At 37.5% G+C, this 14,421-nt stretch overlaps 1 protein-coding gene across 5 annotated transcripts in view; it reads right to left on the bottom strand.

Moving 5' to 3' along the window:
- The window catches only part of Rgs7 (regulator of G protein signaling 7), a 384,424-nt gene that overhangs the window by 72,083 nt on the left and 297,920 nt on the right, over nucleotides 1-14,421 (bottom strand). For all 5 annotated transcript variants that reach the window (XM_036202165.1, XM_036202166.1, XM_036202167.1 and 2 more), the window contains 2 exons: nucleotides 14,112-14,218; nucleotides 10,376-10,427 (listed from right to left, as the gene is read on the bottom strand). In XM_036202165.1, coding sequence (XP_036058058.1) covers nucleotides 10,376-10,427; nucleotides 14,112-14,218 — 159 coding nt within the window. The remainder of the gene's footprint in view (nucleotides 1-10,375; nucleotides 10,428-14,111; nucleotides 14,219-14,421) is intronic.

The raw sequence follows: 14,421 nt of genomic DNA, 5'->3' as shown, positions 1-14,421 counted from the left end.
AAGATAAAAAGGTAGAAACAAGGTTAAAAAAAAAAAGCACAAAATGCTTAGTCATATTATGTCATTTTCTCTAGAAAATTCTGCATTCAAACATCAGGTATGACATGGGGAATTTGGAAGTTGTCACTCCCATTTACTCTCATAGTGAAAAGGGGTGAACAAAGGGGCAAACCAGCTTTTATACCACTCAAAGATTGGTGTCAGAAGACAACCCATCAGTCCTGCTTTTGGGGATACAGACAGGACTGTCTAGATAATTATGACTTAAAATAGCAGCCTGGGGATGTAGATATAACGGTCTTATTAAATAATAAACACAGAGCCAATTGAAGAGTTAAAAGCCAAGAGGTTAGAGCAATAGCTGAGAGCTGAAAACCTTACCCTTCACTGCTGCTCTGTCTTTCCTCTCTGCAAGAGACCTACTTCCTGTGTCCTGTCTTTTATATAGACTTTCTGTTCTGCCTTCTCATTGGTTGTAAACCCAGCCACATGACCTCCTCATCACTGCCTGTCTGTACAGACCTCCAGGTCTTCTATGGTTGGTATTGAGATTAAAGGCATGAATCTCCATGCTGGCTGTATCCTTGAACTCACAGAGATCTGCCTAGCTCTGCCTCCCAAGTGCTGGGATTAAAGGCGTGTGCCACCATCACCCAGCTTCTGCTATGGCTTGCTCTGACCCCAAGGCAACTATTAATATACAAATAAAATCACATTTCAGTACAAATAAAATATCACCACATGGGGATGCTCCCTCAGATACAGTAATATTCAAGTTGCAACTCTAATAGTTGGAGGTCCCTTGTGGACAAATCTGAGACTAAAGCCTCCTTTGAGGCCAGGAAGAAGTCTTGGGAGGCCTACAGCATCTTTCTAACTTTTGCCCACAAGAATCCTATTGTGTTCTATGATGAGGATGGAAGAAACATTCCCTCATACTGTCAACAAAGTGAGGGAAAAGCCAACGTTCTGAAACACACCTAAAGCATTCTGCATTTAATAAGGTCTGATTTAAGTGTCTGGGGTATAGGGAGAGGATGCTAAACCCTCTCCCACTCCAGTCTTCTTACTGCACTGAAGTGTAAAGAAATTTAGAAAAGCCCTAAATCAGAGTCGTGCAGGTCACTTGCCAGCATCACTCGAAGTCTGAGCTCTAATCGTAAGATTGCACAGTGCAGCTTCTCCCCCTGCAACTCCCAGGTACCAGCTGGTCCCTTCCATAGCAGCAGGGGAGTATGACCGAAAGAGTGGCATATGTCAGACTTGGTTTAAAAAGAAGAAGCTCCCAGGGAAACTCAAGAAAACAAAAGGAGAGAGGGCTAAAACAGTAACAAAGGTCTAGTCTACAAAACCCACAGGTGGAGAAGACAGTAAAATAATCTCTTAGCCAGACAGCATAACCTCTTACACTGAAGATGTATAGACTTAATTTCATCTATTTAGTATAGCATGTTATGTTTTCACTAGAAAATCCGAAGGCATGCTGAAGGACAAAATCTTTGAATAAAGCCTGTGTGTGAATCTTATCCAAAAACAGAGTAGCTGATATCCTTCAGACATAAAACTAAAAAGAACTATGATTAAAATACAAATATTTTCATAGAAAAGCTAGCAGTGTGCAAGATCAGGTGAGACATGCAATCACATAGATGAGAAGTGTAAGAAAAAAAGAAAAGGAAAAAGAGAAATCAAGAACTTCAAGACCATCATGATGGTATCAGTTGATAATGCCAAGGGAGGCAGGAGAAATTCCATATTTCCCTCAGCACAAATAAACAACTATGTATGTCTACATACAATAATAATAATTAAATAAGACATCATGTATTTAAGAGTGAGGCACAGCAAGAGTTGGAGTAGGGAGAGGAAGGAGTAGGAGTAATGTAGATGCTGTGATAAGAAAAAACTACTAAATAAAAATAAATTTTTAAATTTTAAAAATTTTTATGGGTTTATCTACAGTAGATTAGACAGGAATGATAAACCAGCAGGCTTCAAAATAATAATTGAAAACTTCCACAAAGCTGAAACAAAGTCAATAGAATAAAATTGTCAACAATCTGAATATATGCAATGACATAAAGAGAAGAGAAAAACAAACAAAAATATTTTTTAAGCAAAAACTAAACAATGGCTGAAATTAGTGATAGACTCTACCTTAGCTGAATTGGATCTCCCTATCCAAATACATGTCCTGATGCTCTACCTCCAAGTAATCTCAGAATTTGACTTTACTTGGAGACAAGGCCACTAAAGAAACTACTAAGAGTGGGCCCCTAGTCCAAGATAAGTGGTATCTTTCTAGGAAGAGAAGAGATGCCAAAGATGAACCTTCTCAGAGAGATAGCCTGGTGAGACACAGTGAGAAGTCAGATCTCTGGAAACCAAATATTCAGAAGAAGACAACTCTACAGAAGTTCATTTCTTAGTTTTCTGCAGAGGATGCCTGCCATTATTATGAGAACCAATTCCTGTTGCTTAAGCCACACAGGTTCAGTTATCTTGTTATGGTCACCCTAGAAATCAACACAACAAGCCACAGAATCAGGAACTGTAGAGAGCATTAAAGAGGGCAAATACATATGTAAATGTTCAAACTATATACTTAGACATGTTTTAATTACAGAAAAACAGGTTTTAGAGTTCTGTGAGGTTTATGGAAAAGATGAATAGAATTTGCAGTTTTGTATTATGCAATGTCATTTCCATTTGCCTGTGTAATTAATCTTACTTTAGTATGGTACATTTGTTAAGTTAGAGCCACTGTTATTTATTAATTAATAATTTTAAAATCTATAGTTGGCATGGTGGTTCATTCTTTGGGTTGAACATTCTGTAAATTTTCATAAATGTACAGTCACATTGTTCTCCCATTTCAATCTCATAAAGACAGTTTTGCTGCCCTAAAATTTCTCTGTGCTTTATCTATTCTTCCACTTTGCCTGAAAAATAATTTGTCTTTTTTGGTGGTTTGATTAAAAATGACCCCTGTAGGCTTATATATTTGAATGCTTGGTCATCAGGGAGTGACATTATTTGAGAAGAATTGGGAGGGACGGCCTTGTTGGGGGAGGTATGTTGGTGGGGTAGGCTCTTAGGTTTCAAAAGCCCTTGCTAGGCTCAGTTCTCTTTCTCTGTTGGCCTGCAGATCAAGATATAGTTCTTAGCTTCTGTTCAGTGCCATGAGTACTGCCATACTACGCACCATGATGATAATGGACTAAACCTCTGAAACTGTGAGAAAGTCACCAGTTAAATGCTTTCCTTTATAAGAGTGCCTTTGTCATGGTGTCTCTTCATGGCAATAAAATAGTGACTATTAACTACTGTAGATTTATTTCAATTACTGTAACATGGCATATATTTAATCTATTTCTTTACTTTTAATCTATCTGTATCTTTATACTAAAAGGATAATACCCCATTGTTATCTCTTTAAAATCCATTGGATCAGTAGTGACTGGAGTCTATTAATTTTTAAAAATCTCCTTACTAGAATACAGTTATGTGAACTACTAACACCTAGTTTTCTAAACACACATAACATTGACAGATATTAGAAGTAAGTGGCCATGGATTAAGAGATCCTATTGAGGAAGGTAAATCAGAATGGTGGATGCTCTTTCAAGGCACTTCTAAAATGAGAATTGTTATATAATAAATATCAGTTACTGTCACACTGAACAAACTACAATTTTGGTAATTGGATAGACCTATTTGAAAGCATTGCAATATGGTGAATCAAGAATAAATCATTTCCAATTTTAAAAATTAGAATTCTTTCCCTTTCCCCATCATCTTGAGCTCTCACCATCTCAATACTATAGATAAGAGAATTATTAACATATTAATATGTATCAGGCATTGTTATCAGCTAGTCAAGATTTGATCCACAGTTCTGAAGCCTTATAGACTATCAATTCGATTTTGTTTATTTGCCTGGTTTGAAGTTGTTTTATATTAGTCCATAAATTTCCAGTCATCCCTCTTTCAAACACAAACGTTTGGACACAATAAGCTTTCTGTCAATGGTAACTGGTAACTTTTAAACCTGTTTCTTAAGGAAAAATTATTGCTTAATGCAAAGTGGTAATTATGTCAGTATTGTTGCCATGGTGTGCCAATATGAATGCTTTGTTTTGACTTGACCCTTTTTACTATCTAAGAAAAATGCCTTAGCTCTCCCTTGTGTCTTATATCACTTTAGCATGTTTTTGGCAAGTGGAAGTTAGTCTTAAAGTGGTTCTTTAATGCCACCAAGCATAATCTCTCTGTGTAGGTCTGAAAACCTCCAAAGCACCCCAGAGAAATATCAGAAAGTCATTGACTACTACTGAGGCACATGTCCTCTCAGGTAATGGTAATGTAAGCTATAGAACACTTTTTGTTGATGGAAGGACCTTATGTGAGAACTCAATGTTTCTTTCTGCAAGTGTCGTGTTGGTTTCAGAAGCACACCAGAAAATTCTCTCCTCTATACATCATAGCTCTTCTATACTAAACCTTCAGTGCTTTCCTTTGAGTTATATATTCTTACGTCATTCAATTCAGGCTCTGATTGCCATACTCATCCACATGATCATGTATGTCTTCCAAGATGGCACAAGAACCAAATGCATCATCAGCTTTGTTAACATCTCCAGAGAACACAAAGTTCTCAGTAACCAAAGTCAACAATATTTGAAAATACTATTTAAAACAAGAAAAAATATTGTTAAAAAGTCCACAATGAATAATGTATCAAAAATTTAAAGGCAAGACTAGAATATGGATGGACTATGTGAAATGAGTCAGCTAGGACTGCCTGTCCTTAAGGGAATGTTCTGTTTCTTAGGATTAAAATCCTATTGAGCTGGACAGGGCAGCACATGCTTATGTCCTAAAAAGCAGGAGGCTGTGGCAGGTAGATTCCAATGTGAGGCTGACCTAGACATAACAGACTCCATAGGGAATCTGAAGTTGGAATATGCAACTCTTGCCTAAATAAAATGAAAGCAAACTGACAAAAATCCTACCTGGACATTGGATAGTCAATCATTGAAGTTCACTTCCTAGACTCTTCACATACAATGCATACAATCAGAGCTACCAGCAAAGCTCCCATCATTGGCATCTGCTTCTATTTGCCACCACTGATGCCATCTATTTCCCACCAAAGTTGTCTTGTGCATCCTCATGTGTTATTGGCCTCCATCCCTCACTCCAAACCCAGGTCTCACTCTGACTGATGCAAATGTATCCATAGAAACACATTCTCGACACTATTATGAGTATGGATTGCAATTATTTTTTGTATTTCCACAAACAATATGCAAATTCTCACCCACCTTGATTTTCTAAGAATGAGGTTCATGTAGCTGTGATCCATATTGGCTTATTTTAGCTGTTAAAAACAATCAATATAGTGCCAAGATAACTATAAAAACATGATTTTCCAAATGGACTGATCTATAGAGGTTTGTGTTTTACATAACATATAAAATAAGGTCAGGTTTTGTGATGGGAAAGGAGGTAAAGATGTCAAGAATAAGAGAAAAACTTAAAGACTTTCTTTATAGTTTCACATAGTAAGGCCTGTTTCTAATCTCAGCATTCAGGGCTAAGGCAAGTGGATTGTAGACTGAGGTCAGTTTGAGATATTTAGAGAGAATGTATCTCAAACAATAAAGTTAAAATAAAATAATACAACCACTTCTTGTGCTCCTAAGCCACAAAGGTGTCTTAGAAAATACAGCCTAGTCACTATATAGACCTTAAAGTCCAAGCATGCCATATCATCAATGCCCTTTTAAAGAGGGTTTTTGTTTTGTTTTGTTTTGTTTTGTTTTTTCGAGACAGTGTTTCTTTGTAGCTTTGGAGCCTGTCCTGGACTAACTCTGTAGACTAGGCTGGCCTCTAACTCACAGAGATCTACCTGCTTATGCCTCCTGAGTGCTGGGATTACAGGCATACACCACCACCGCCCGGCAAGAAGGAGTTTTTTAAGAGTATATTTTAAATAAATGGAAGCATAAAATGAAAGAATGGAGTAATTCAAACTGATAGTGCAATTTATTTGCACCTAAGAATATATGTCCTTGTTGTAGAATATTACTTAGTTATGTAAAGATGTGTTACATTTGTTTATGTTGCAGAATATTACCCTAACTATATAAAGGTGTGTTACATTTGTTTATGTTGCATTGTTTAATGATGTAGAGATGTGTTACATTTGTTTGAGCTTTATTTGTTTAACAATGTAAAGATGTGTTGCCTTGCCTGCCTAAGGCACCTGATTGGTCTAATAAAAAGCTGAGCAGCCAATAGCTAAGTAGTAGAGGGATAGGTGGGGCTGGCAATAAGTCAGAGGAGGAATCTAGGCTCAAGGAAGAAGAGAAGAGAGAATGAGGGAGAAAAAGAGGGAAACGCCCAGGGCCAGCGAACCAGGCAGAAGCCAGTTAGCAGGACATGCAGGAAGCAGAAAAAGTAGGACATACAGAATGAAAGAAAAGTAAAAAGCCCCAGGGCAAAATGTAGTTGAAGAGAAACAGGTTCAATTGAGTTATAAGAGCTAGTGGGACAAGCATAAGATAAGGCCAAGCATTCATAACTAATATTAAGTCTCCATGTGATGATTTGGGGACTGGCAGTACAAGGAAGTCTGCTACAAGCCATTGATAACTAATCATCCTTATGTTGATGTTTAATAAGTAAGTGAGATACAAAATAAACCAGAATATGATTCATCAAGGAAAAACAAATGGGATAATTTAACAATATGATTCCAGTTAGTTTACAAATAGGCTGGCTGGACTTTGAGAAACAGTTCAGGAGACTATCCTCTCTGCTGTGGATACCAGTAAGAGTCGGTATAAGGCTAAAGGCCATGAGACATGGTGAATGCCCACTAGAAGCATGTTCTGTGAGTGATTCATTGTAGAAATCATGGCTTTTCCTTGGGCACAACACAGAAACACAAATCTACTACCAACTCATTAGACATGTACTGCAATGGTGATCATTCTAACTGCCAAGTGAAAAAGACAAATATTGGAAGAGAGAACCACCAAGATTAAGAATTCTCTTTAAGGCATCATCCAGCAACTGATGGAGGCAGATGCAGAGCCCATAGCCACACATTAGGTAGAGTCCGGTAATCCCACAGAGGAGGAGGAGGAGGAGAAAGGAGGAAAAAGGAGTGTAGGAGCCAGAGGGGTCAAGGACACCATGGAAAGTCTCACACAATCAACTAACCTGGGCTCACAGGGGCTCGAAGAGACTTATCTGACAACCAGGGAGACTGCATGAGACTGACCTAGGCACTCTGCATGTATGTTACAGTTGTGTAGTTTGGTCCTTTGTGGGACTCCTTGCAGAAGGAACAGGAGCTGTCTCTGACAATTTTTTAATTGGCTTTTGAAACCCTACTTTCTGTACCAGGTTGCCTTGCCCAGCCTTCACATATGGGGAGGGCTTAGTCTTACTGCAACTTAATATGCAATGTCTTATTGATATTCATAGGAGACCTGCCCTTTCCTGGATGGAGGTGAAGGAGGAAGGGATTGGGGGGTGGGATAGAGGGAATGGGGTGGGGGAGACTGGCAGGGGAGGATGGGGGTAGGCTGCAGCAGAGATGTAAATAAATAGGTGAATAAAAAATAATTCTATTTATAACAGGGAACAGAGGCATTGTGTATGATGGGTAACAATAATGAGGAACAAAAATCACTAGTTTATATTTAGTGACATTGGAACAGGAATGATACCAGTCTCCTTAGACATATCAGTATGAATTATTCCAATCATTTCTCAAAGTCTAGATCTCTAACCTAGTTTGAGAAGTAGCAACCAGAGACACAGAAGTGTGTCACACTTCCCTTAAAGGCATACATTTGGCCTTTTGTCATAATAACCATTGTAGCTAAGTCTTTCTCTGGGAGGTATTACCACTACTAGAATAGCATATACCCTGTGGGTAGGCTCCTAGACACATTTCCACATTTGACAGGAAGCTCAGACTCTGACCAACACATCAGCAGTTGTTTCTCAACTTTCTGTAAGGGCTTCAATTTTGAAGACTGTGAGTAACAGATGAAGAAATGGTCATTTCCATTCAGGTAATAGAATGATGGCATTTCTCTGTTAATTTGGCATTATTGTATAAAGTACTTTTTCCTATTTGTATGTTTGAATACCATCTGCAGCACCTAGCCACTCTTTGGTAACTTGCTAAATTAATGTTTCTACAATGACCACTAAGAAGGATAATTCCAAACATTTGCTATGGATTTTTCCCACAGCTTCCTTCTGAAGATGTCTCTCCAGGGAAAGTCACAAAGAAAGCCAAGCTGCTGTGAAGCTTCTCACTGCTTTTGCATATTATAGTATTCTCTCTTGCTGTGATGGCTAGTTTTATGCCAACTTGTCATAGGCTCGAGTCATTTGACAAGAGGGAATCTCAACTGAGAAAATGCTTCTATAAGACTAGGATATAGGCAAGCTTATAAGGCATCTTCTTAATTAGTGAATGATGTATGTAGGAGGGCCCAGTCCATAGTGGCCACTGCAACCTCTGTGATGGTGGTGTTGGGTGATAGAGGAAAAAAAGCAGATTTCACAAGCCATGAAGAGCAAACCCATAAGCAGCCACTCCTCTATGGCCTCCTGCCTCTAGGACCTCCAGCCCTGTTTGTGTTCCTGCTATGACTTTCATCTGTGATCAACTGAGAGACGGAAGTAGAAGTGAGATAAACCCTGTGCTCCCCAAGTTGCTTTTGTTCATGTTTGATCACTGTGCTTCATCACAGCAATAAACACCCTAAGGTACTTCTTTAAATGATTTCATGTCTCATCAGCACATGTGGTGGTTTGAATGAGAAAGGCCCCCATAGGATCATGTTTGAATGCTTGGTCTGCAGTTAGTGGAACTGTTTGGGAAGGATTAGAAGGCGTGGCCTTGTTGGGGGAGGTGTGCCACTGTGGCTTTGAGGTTTCAAATGCCCACACGAGGCCCAATCCTGCTCTCTCGTTACCTGCCTGTGGGTTAGGGTATAAAGTTTTTAGTTACTGCTCCAGCACCATGCTCTCACCAGATGCCAGGCTCCTCACTATGATGATCATTAACTCTCTGTAAGCAGGTCCCCAATTAAATGTCTTCCTTTATAAGTTGCCTTGGTCATGGTGTGTCTTCACAGCAATAGAACAGTCACTATAAAACCACATAAATTTCTTCTTCTTACTTTAAAATTTGGCTCAGATGTTACAAGTTCTTTTATAAAATCGTTCTGCGAGATGACTCATCACCACCAAATAAAGTCAATCTTTTATTCTTTTAAACTTCCATATCATTTTGTTTGGTTGGTTGTTTTTTCAAGACAGGGTTTCTCTGTGTAGCTTTGCACCTGTCCTGGAACTCACTCTGTAGCCCAGGCTGGCCTCAAACTCACAGAGATCTGCCTGCATCTGCCTCCCAAGTGCGCTACCACCACCTGGCTAAAACCTCCATATCATTTTACAGATGCCAATGGCATATTAATATGACAGTTTACCAGAACTCTTTGTAAGATTCTACTTTCTTTTCTAGCCTACGAGCTGCTCAATGCTGCTGATAAGTCAGACACCTATGGATGGCCGATATCTTCTATAATAAGGCACAGGAGTGGTTTTAAATAAACATTTGTAGACATGGTGTTTAAAATTTGTCCAATCTTGTTTCATGAACGTGTCACCTATAGGAAAATGCGTGAATATGAACACTTTCTAGGGACAAAAATTTTCCCTAATAGAGCTTCATTGAAATCTTTATTATTGAGCTTGGGTTATCTTCAGATCACTGTATTTGATTTTATTAGGATTAGATTTGCTATTGTACACTTTCTGTGGCTTGCCAGTGGCCTTTCCATGTTTAACATGACCTTCTGGTGTAGAATCATATGATGTCTTACTAAGAGTGAGCAAAACAGAGGTTTGGGGAGCCAGAGGGTTTTTATTTTGTTTTTACAGAAAATAAACAAACAAAAAACCAACAACAAACTTCATAGATGAGTGGGAGAACTGACGGAGAATTAGGACTCTGGCTCTCTGGAACCAATTTTCTCTATTCCTAGGTACATAGAATGCTATGAAAAACCAACCACAACCACCTGAGGCTTATTTCTAGCACTCTAATATAAGGAGGGGCTTTTCTTTAACAGCTACAGGGAGCATTGTACTGTAGAAGAGCTGCCATCAAGTCTGGTGACTTGCCAAATGAAGCCATGCATAAAGTGGGTGTTATCATTATTGATCCATACCAAGAATTGTGGTATCTCTCTAATTAACAAAAACAACAGAACTCATGTACTTGCTTTACAGACACGTAAGTGGCTAAGGACAAAATAAAGAGCATTGCACTGACCATAGTCTGTGTTTTCTGGCTCCCAACAATTGGATGGCCAAAAATAGGGTGTCTATGGAAGGAAAAAAAGAGGATCCTTGGTTAGACATATAAATATTTAGTAGACATTCTGGTGTATGGTCTATGTTTATCTTCAGTGGCTATCTAGACTACATTCCTGATAACATACTTTTTAAATCCAGAGAAAGCTGGCAGAGAGATATTATAAGGTTCTTATCTACATGCACTAATGAATTTCCCAGCCTTCAGATTTGCCAAATCCCAGCAGGGTTTTAATCCCAGCTCATTTTCCATCATCTTGCACCAATGGATGTAAGGTTGAAGGAGATGACTGCATTATCCAAACAAAAGGTTCCATTTCAGCCACAGAGAGGGCTGAAAGCAGAATGTTAAGTTCAGAAGATTCAGAATGAAACATGTTTAAATACAGTGACTTCTTCCCACACATCATGTCTCCTTACTGATTTTCATGGATTCTAAAGGTTTAGAATCATTTCTAAGATTTATGAATCATTTGCTGGGATCTTTTAATTATGTAATGCAGTTTCCAACATTATTCAACTTGATGACAGCAACCTTTGACCTTACTTATAAAAACATTCTTTCATTTATTGCTGCAAACTTTTAAATGGTACAAACCAGAGATCGTTTTTTAAACTAATAATACCTTTGATGTGATTAACAATAGCCAGAATTCTGATTCTGTAAAATTCTGGAAATACACTGACTGAAATACAAAAGGAAGTTTGATTTGCAATAAAAAACCTTAAGATAATTAACTTTTTTTTTGGTTTTTTTGTTTTGTTTTGTTTTGTTTTGTTTTGTTTTCCAGGATTTTTCGAGCCTTGATAGCTGGACCAGACACAGACTCATGGTGACCACAGACCTTTATAAGGAACTTCATTTATTGAAATGGGGATGACACAGGAACTCGGAGGGGAGTGGCTGTAGATGTACATATAGTGGGTTGATTATATGTGTTAACTAACTATACTGATCATTTATGTGCAATGAACATATTTAGGGCAATTTCTGACTGATAACTTTACTTTCTAGCAGAATGATTCTCAAAGATGTAGAAAGGGATCCTGTGGAGAAATGATTGAGTCCTTAGGAGAGGGCCTTTTTCCAAATGGTCTGAGACCACCAGAGGATCTCGACTTGGCCTCTGTCTCTTTGAAATTACTTCAGTATGATAAAGAAGGCTACCAAAAGTAGTTCTGTGCACATATGAACAAAATCACAGTAGGGATTTGGAAGAAAAAAGACTAAACCACTAGATTAACAGGGGTAGGAAGATGTATATGAAACACTCTTATCCTCTCCAATCACACTTAACTCTGTGGGAGACAGAAGTTTGAAGATGTGATTTTTAGGAAATTAAATTGAAACCAGATTCCAGTAAAGCCATGAGGGAATGAAGTAGCTAAAGACTGCTTTCATGCAGGGCTCTGCTTTTGAGAAGTCTCCCAGAGAAAGCACTGATTGCTTGGCATTGCTTCATTTTTGGTGTGTGTGTGTGTGTGTGTGTGTGTGTGTGTGTGTGTGTGCATCCATGTATAAGCATATTGATTAACCAGCTTTAGACTGTACCTACTCTAGACATATGGTCAAATAGACATCTTTTGTTCTCATCTCTACTCTTAATTTTTTTCTTTATTCTTTTACCATATACTCAGTGAGAATCTTATGACTGTAAAAATAGAATTTTACATTGGAATATTATAGAGAAATGCCATAAAACCATCATTTCCCACCAATATTGAAAGATTTTTCTCAGGAAACATTTTGACTTACAATAATAGACACTATAAGATAATAACAAACCGTTATAGTTTGTTATTTACTACATATTTCTATGGTTATTCTAGACTTTAGGATGTTTTACTGCATGAGTGTTGTTTTCAGAGCTAGCCTCCACCTTTGCTACTACAGAACTCACTCCAACAGCACTAACCATTACTCAGTAGCTTTTAGCTGAATAGTGCATGTACTAACTCCACAAGAGGCATGTGAGATCTGCCTGGGAAAATCATGTGAAGTCTCAGTTCCAGTTAATAAAGAGAGAGTGACCAGTTAAAAATTTACAGTAAATAATTGGACATTTCTAAAATGCCCTAAGAGTATTAGACACATCTATTGTGTCATATCAATGAAGTTAAACTGAGGTTCTGTTTATCTCAAAGGCATGTCCTGTACCTTCTTTAGCTTCTTAGTGATGTTTGGAATCAACATGCCATTGAGAATTTAACCCACTCTTTTTATGCTCCTTCTAAGGAGGTGAATTTCAATTCAATTCATGACACTTCTACAGCTTGGAACAAGCCTGAAAATGGAAACAAAACAAAACAAAATGGAAAACACTATGAACTTTCATATATTTCTACTATTAGATCTGTTCAAACAGAGACTGATCATCACTTTGCTAGACTTTGCAGGTAGGAATTCAGTTCACTTTGACTCTGTTCTTGATTCCTTTCACTTTGTTATCAGATTCAATGATAAACAGATTTGCTAATCTGTCATATTTATGTGTCATTGCAAAGATAGATGGACTATAAAAATATGGAGCATTTAATAATCAACATTAATAAAATAATTTTAATAGATTTGCATGAGATATATCTAACAGAACTTTGAACTTGATAACCTTTCCTAATTCTTGCAGTTTTGTAATGAATATGCCACCTGATCCTATTTTCTCTTTGTTCTAAAACTCTTCAAAATTCTCTTCCCTTCTCTACTAGATGTGCAGTGGTGTATTGTGACCTTCACTTAGGACTTAGAAGCATGATAAGACATTCAAACTTTGTCTGCCCACTAATTTCTTTCAAGAACAGAAAAAAGGGTTTTAAATTATGGCCAGTTCAACACATTATCACTAACTGAGGGCCATGTCTGAACTCAATCATTTCATGAAAACATTTTAAACTAGAAATTCTCAAGAGAGTGGACATCCTTTCTGAATAAGTTGTTTGTTTTTTGTTTTGTTTTGTTTTGTTTTGTTTTTTTGTTTTTTGTTGTGTGTGTGTGTGTGTGTGTGTGTTGCTATTTTAGGAATTTATTTTTTGCACATTGTAGATTTTATTTTTCATATTGATTACAAAGATAGGTAATTTTTATTTTTGCAAGCATAGAACAATTGCTCCTTCAGAATTTATTTGTATGTTGGTCTTACATTTTACTTGTAGCATCAGTGTGAAAAATGTTTCTAAAAATTAGAAATGTATAAAATTGTCATCCTGCAGTAGCAAAGACTTTCCTTTAAAACCAAGAAGAGTTAGACACATATAGACAACTAACTAGTTAGTTAATCAGCAATACTTCTTATGTATTAGGAGAGTTTTCTGGGACTGAAGTTGGTTATAGGTCACAGGTGGGAGTATAAGTTTAGTTATATCTCTCAACTTCCTGCTTGCTCAATGCAATTGACAACTGAAGTATTCCTTATCTTTTTTTTTATTCCAGTAAGTCACCTCCTGAATTTTCCCTAAGTTTTTCTTATGTTAAATCATAACTTCAATCATTATGCAATTCAGCTTCTACATGTTTCCAATGGTGTCTTATGATGACTTGTGATGCTTACACCTGAACACTAATTTCTTTCTAAAGTAGCCCAAGACAACCATGCAATAGTTTCCAAAAGTTCTGGAAACACACAGACTTTCATTAAAAAATGAAGTCATAAAGTTCAGGCTTTCTGATTTATTGTGAAAGAATATATGTTTCCACTTACTTGAAACCGGTAGAAGGTGCCATCATCTTTGAGTGTGAGGACATGATCTGAGATGGGAAAGAAGTAGCCGTGGGCAGCCATTAGCGTTCCCAAATGGAGAGCCTCCACTGTTCCAAGAAAGCAAAGCAAAATGAAAACAGCACATAAAAGCCCTTTATATTTATTGGAATTTGTTGTTGTTGTTGATTACAGAAGAGTAACATTTGTCTGATTCTCTTTCAGCACATTCTTGTACCAAATTTTTAACATCTTCCCAGTCCAGTCGCTGTTGCATAGAACAATCTCTCTATAAAGGTGTGTGTGTGTGTGT

This window comes from Onychomys torridus, chromosome 11 (assembly GCF_903995425.1).
Source record: "Onychomys torridus chromosome 11, mOncTor1.1, whole genome shotgun sequence".
NCBI lineage: Eukaryota > Metazoa > Chordata > Mammalia > Rodentia > Cricetidae > Onychomys > Onychomys torridus.
Note: the sequence above shows the minus strand (reverse complement) of the source record. Positions and strands in the feature narration are given on the sequence as shown.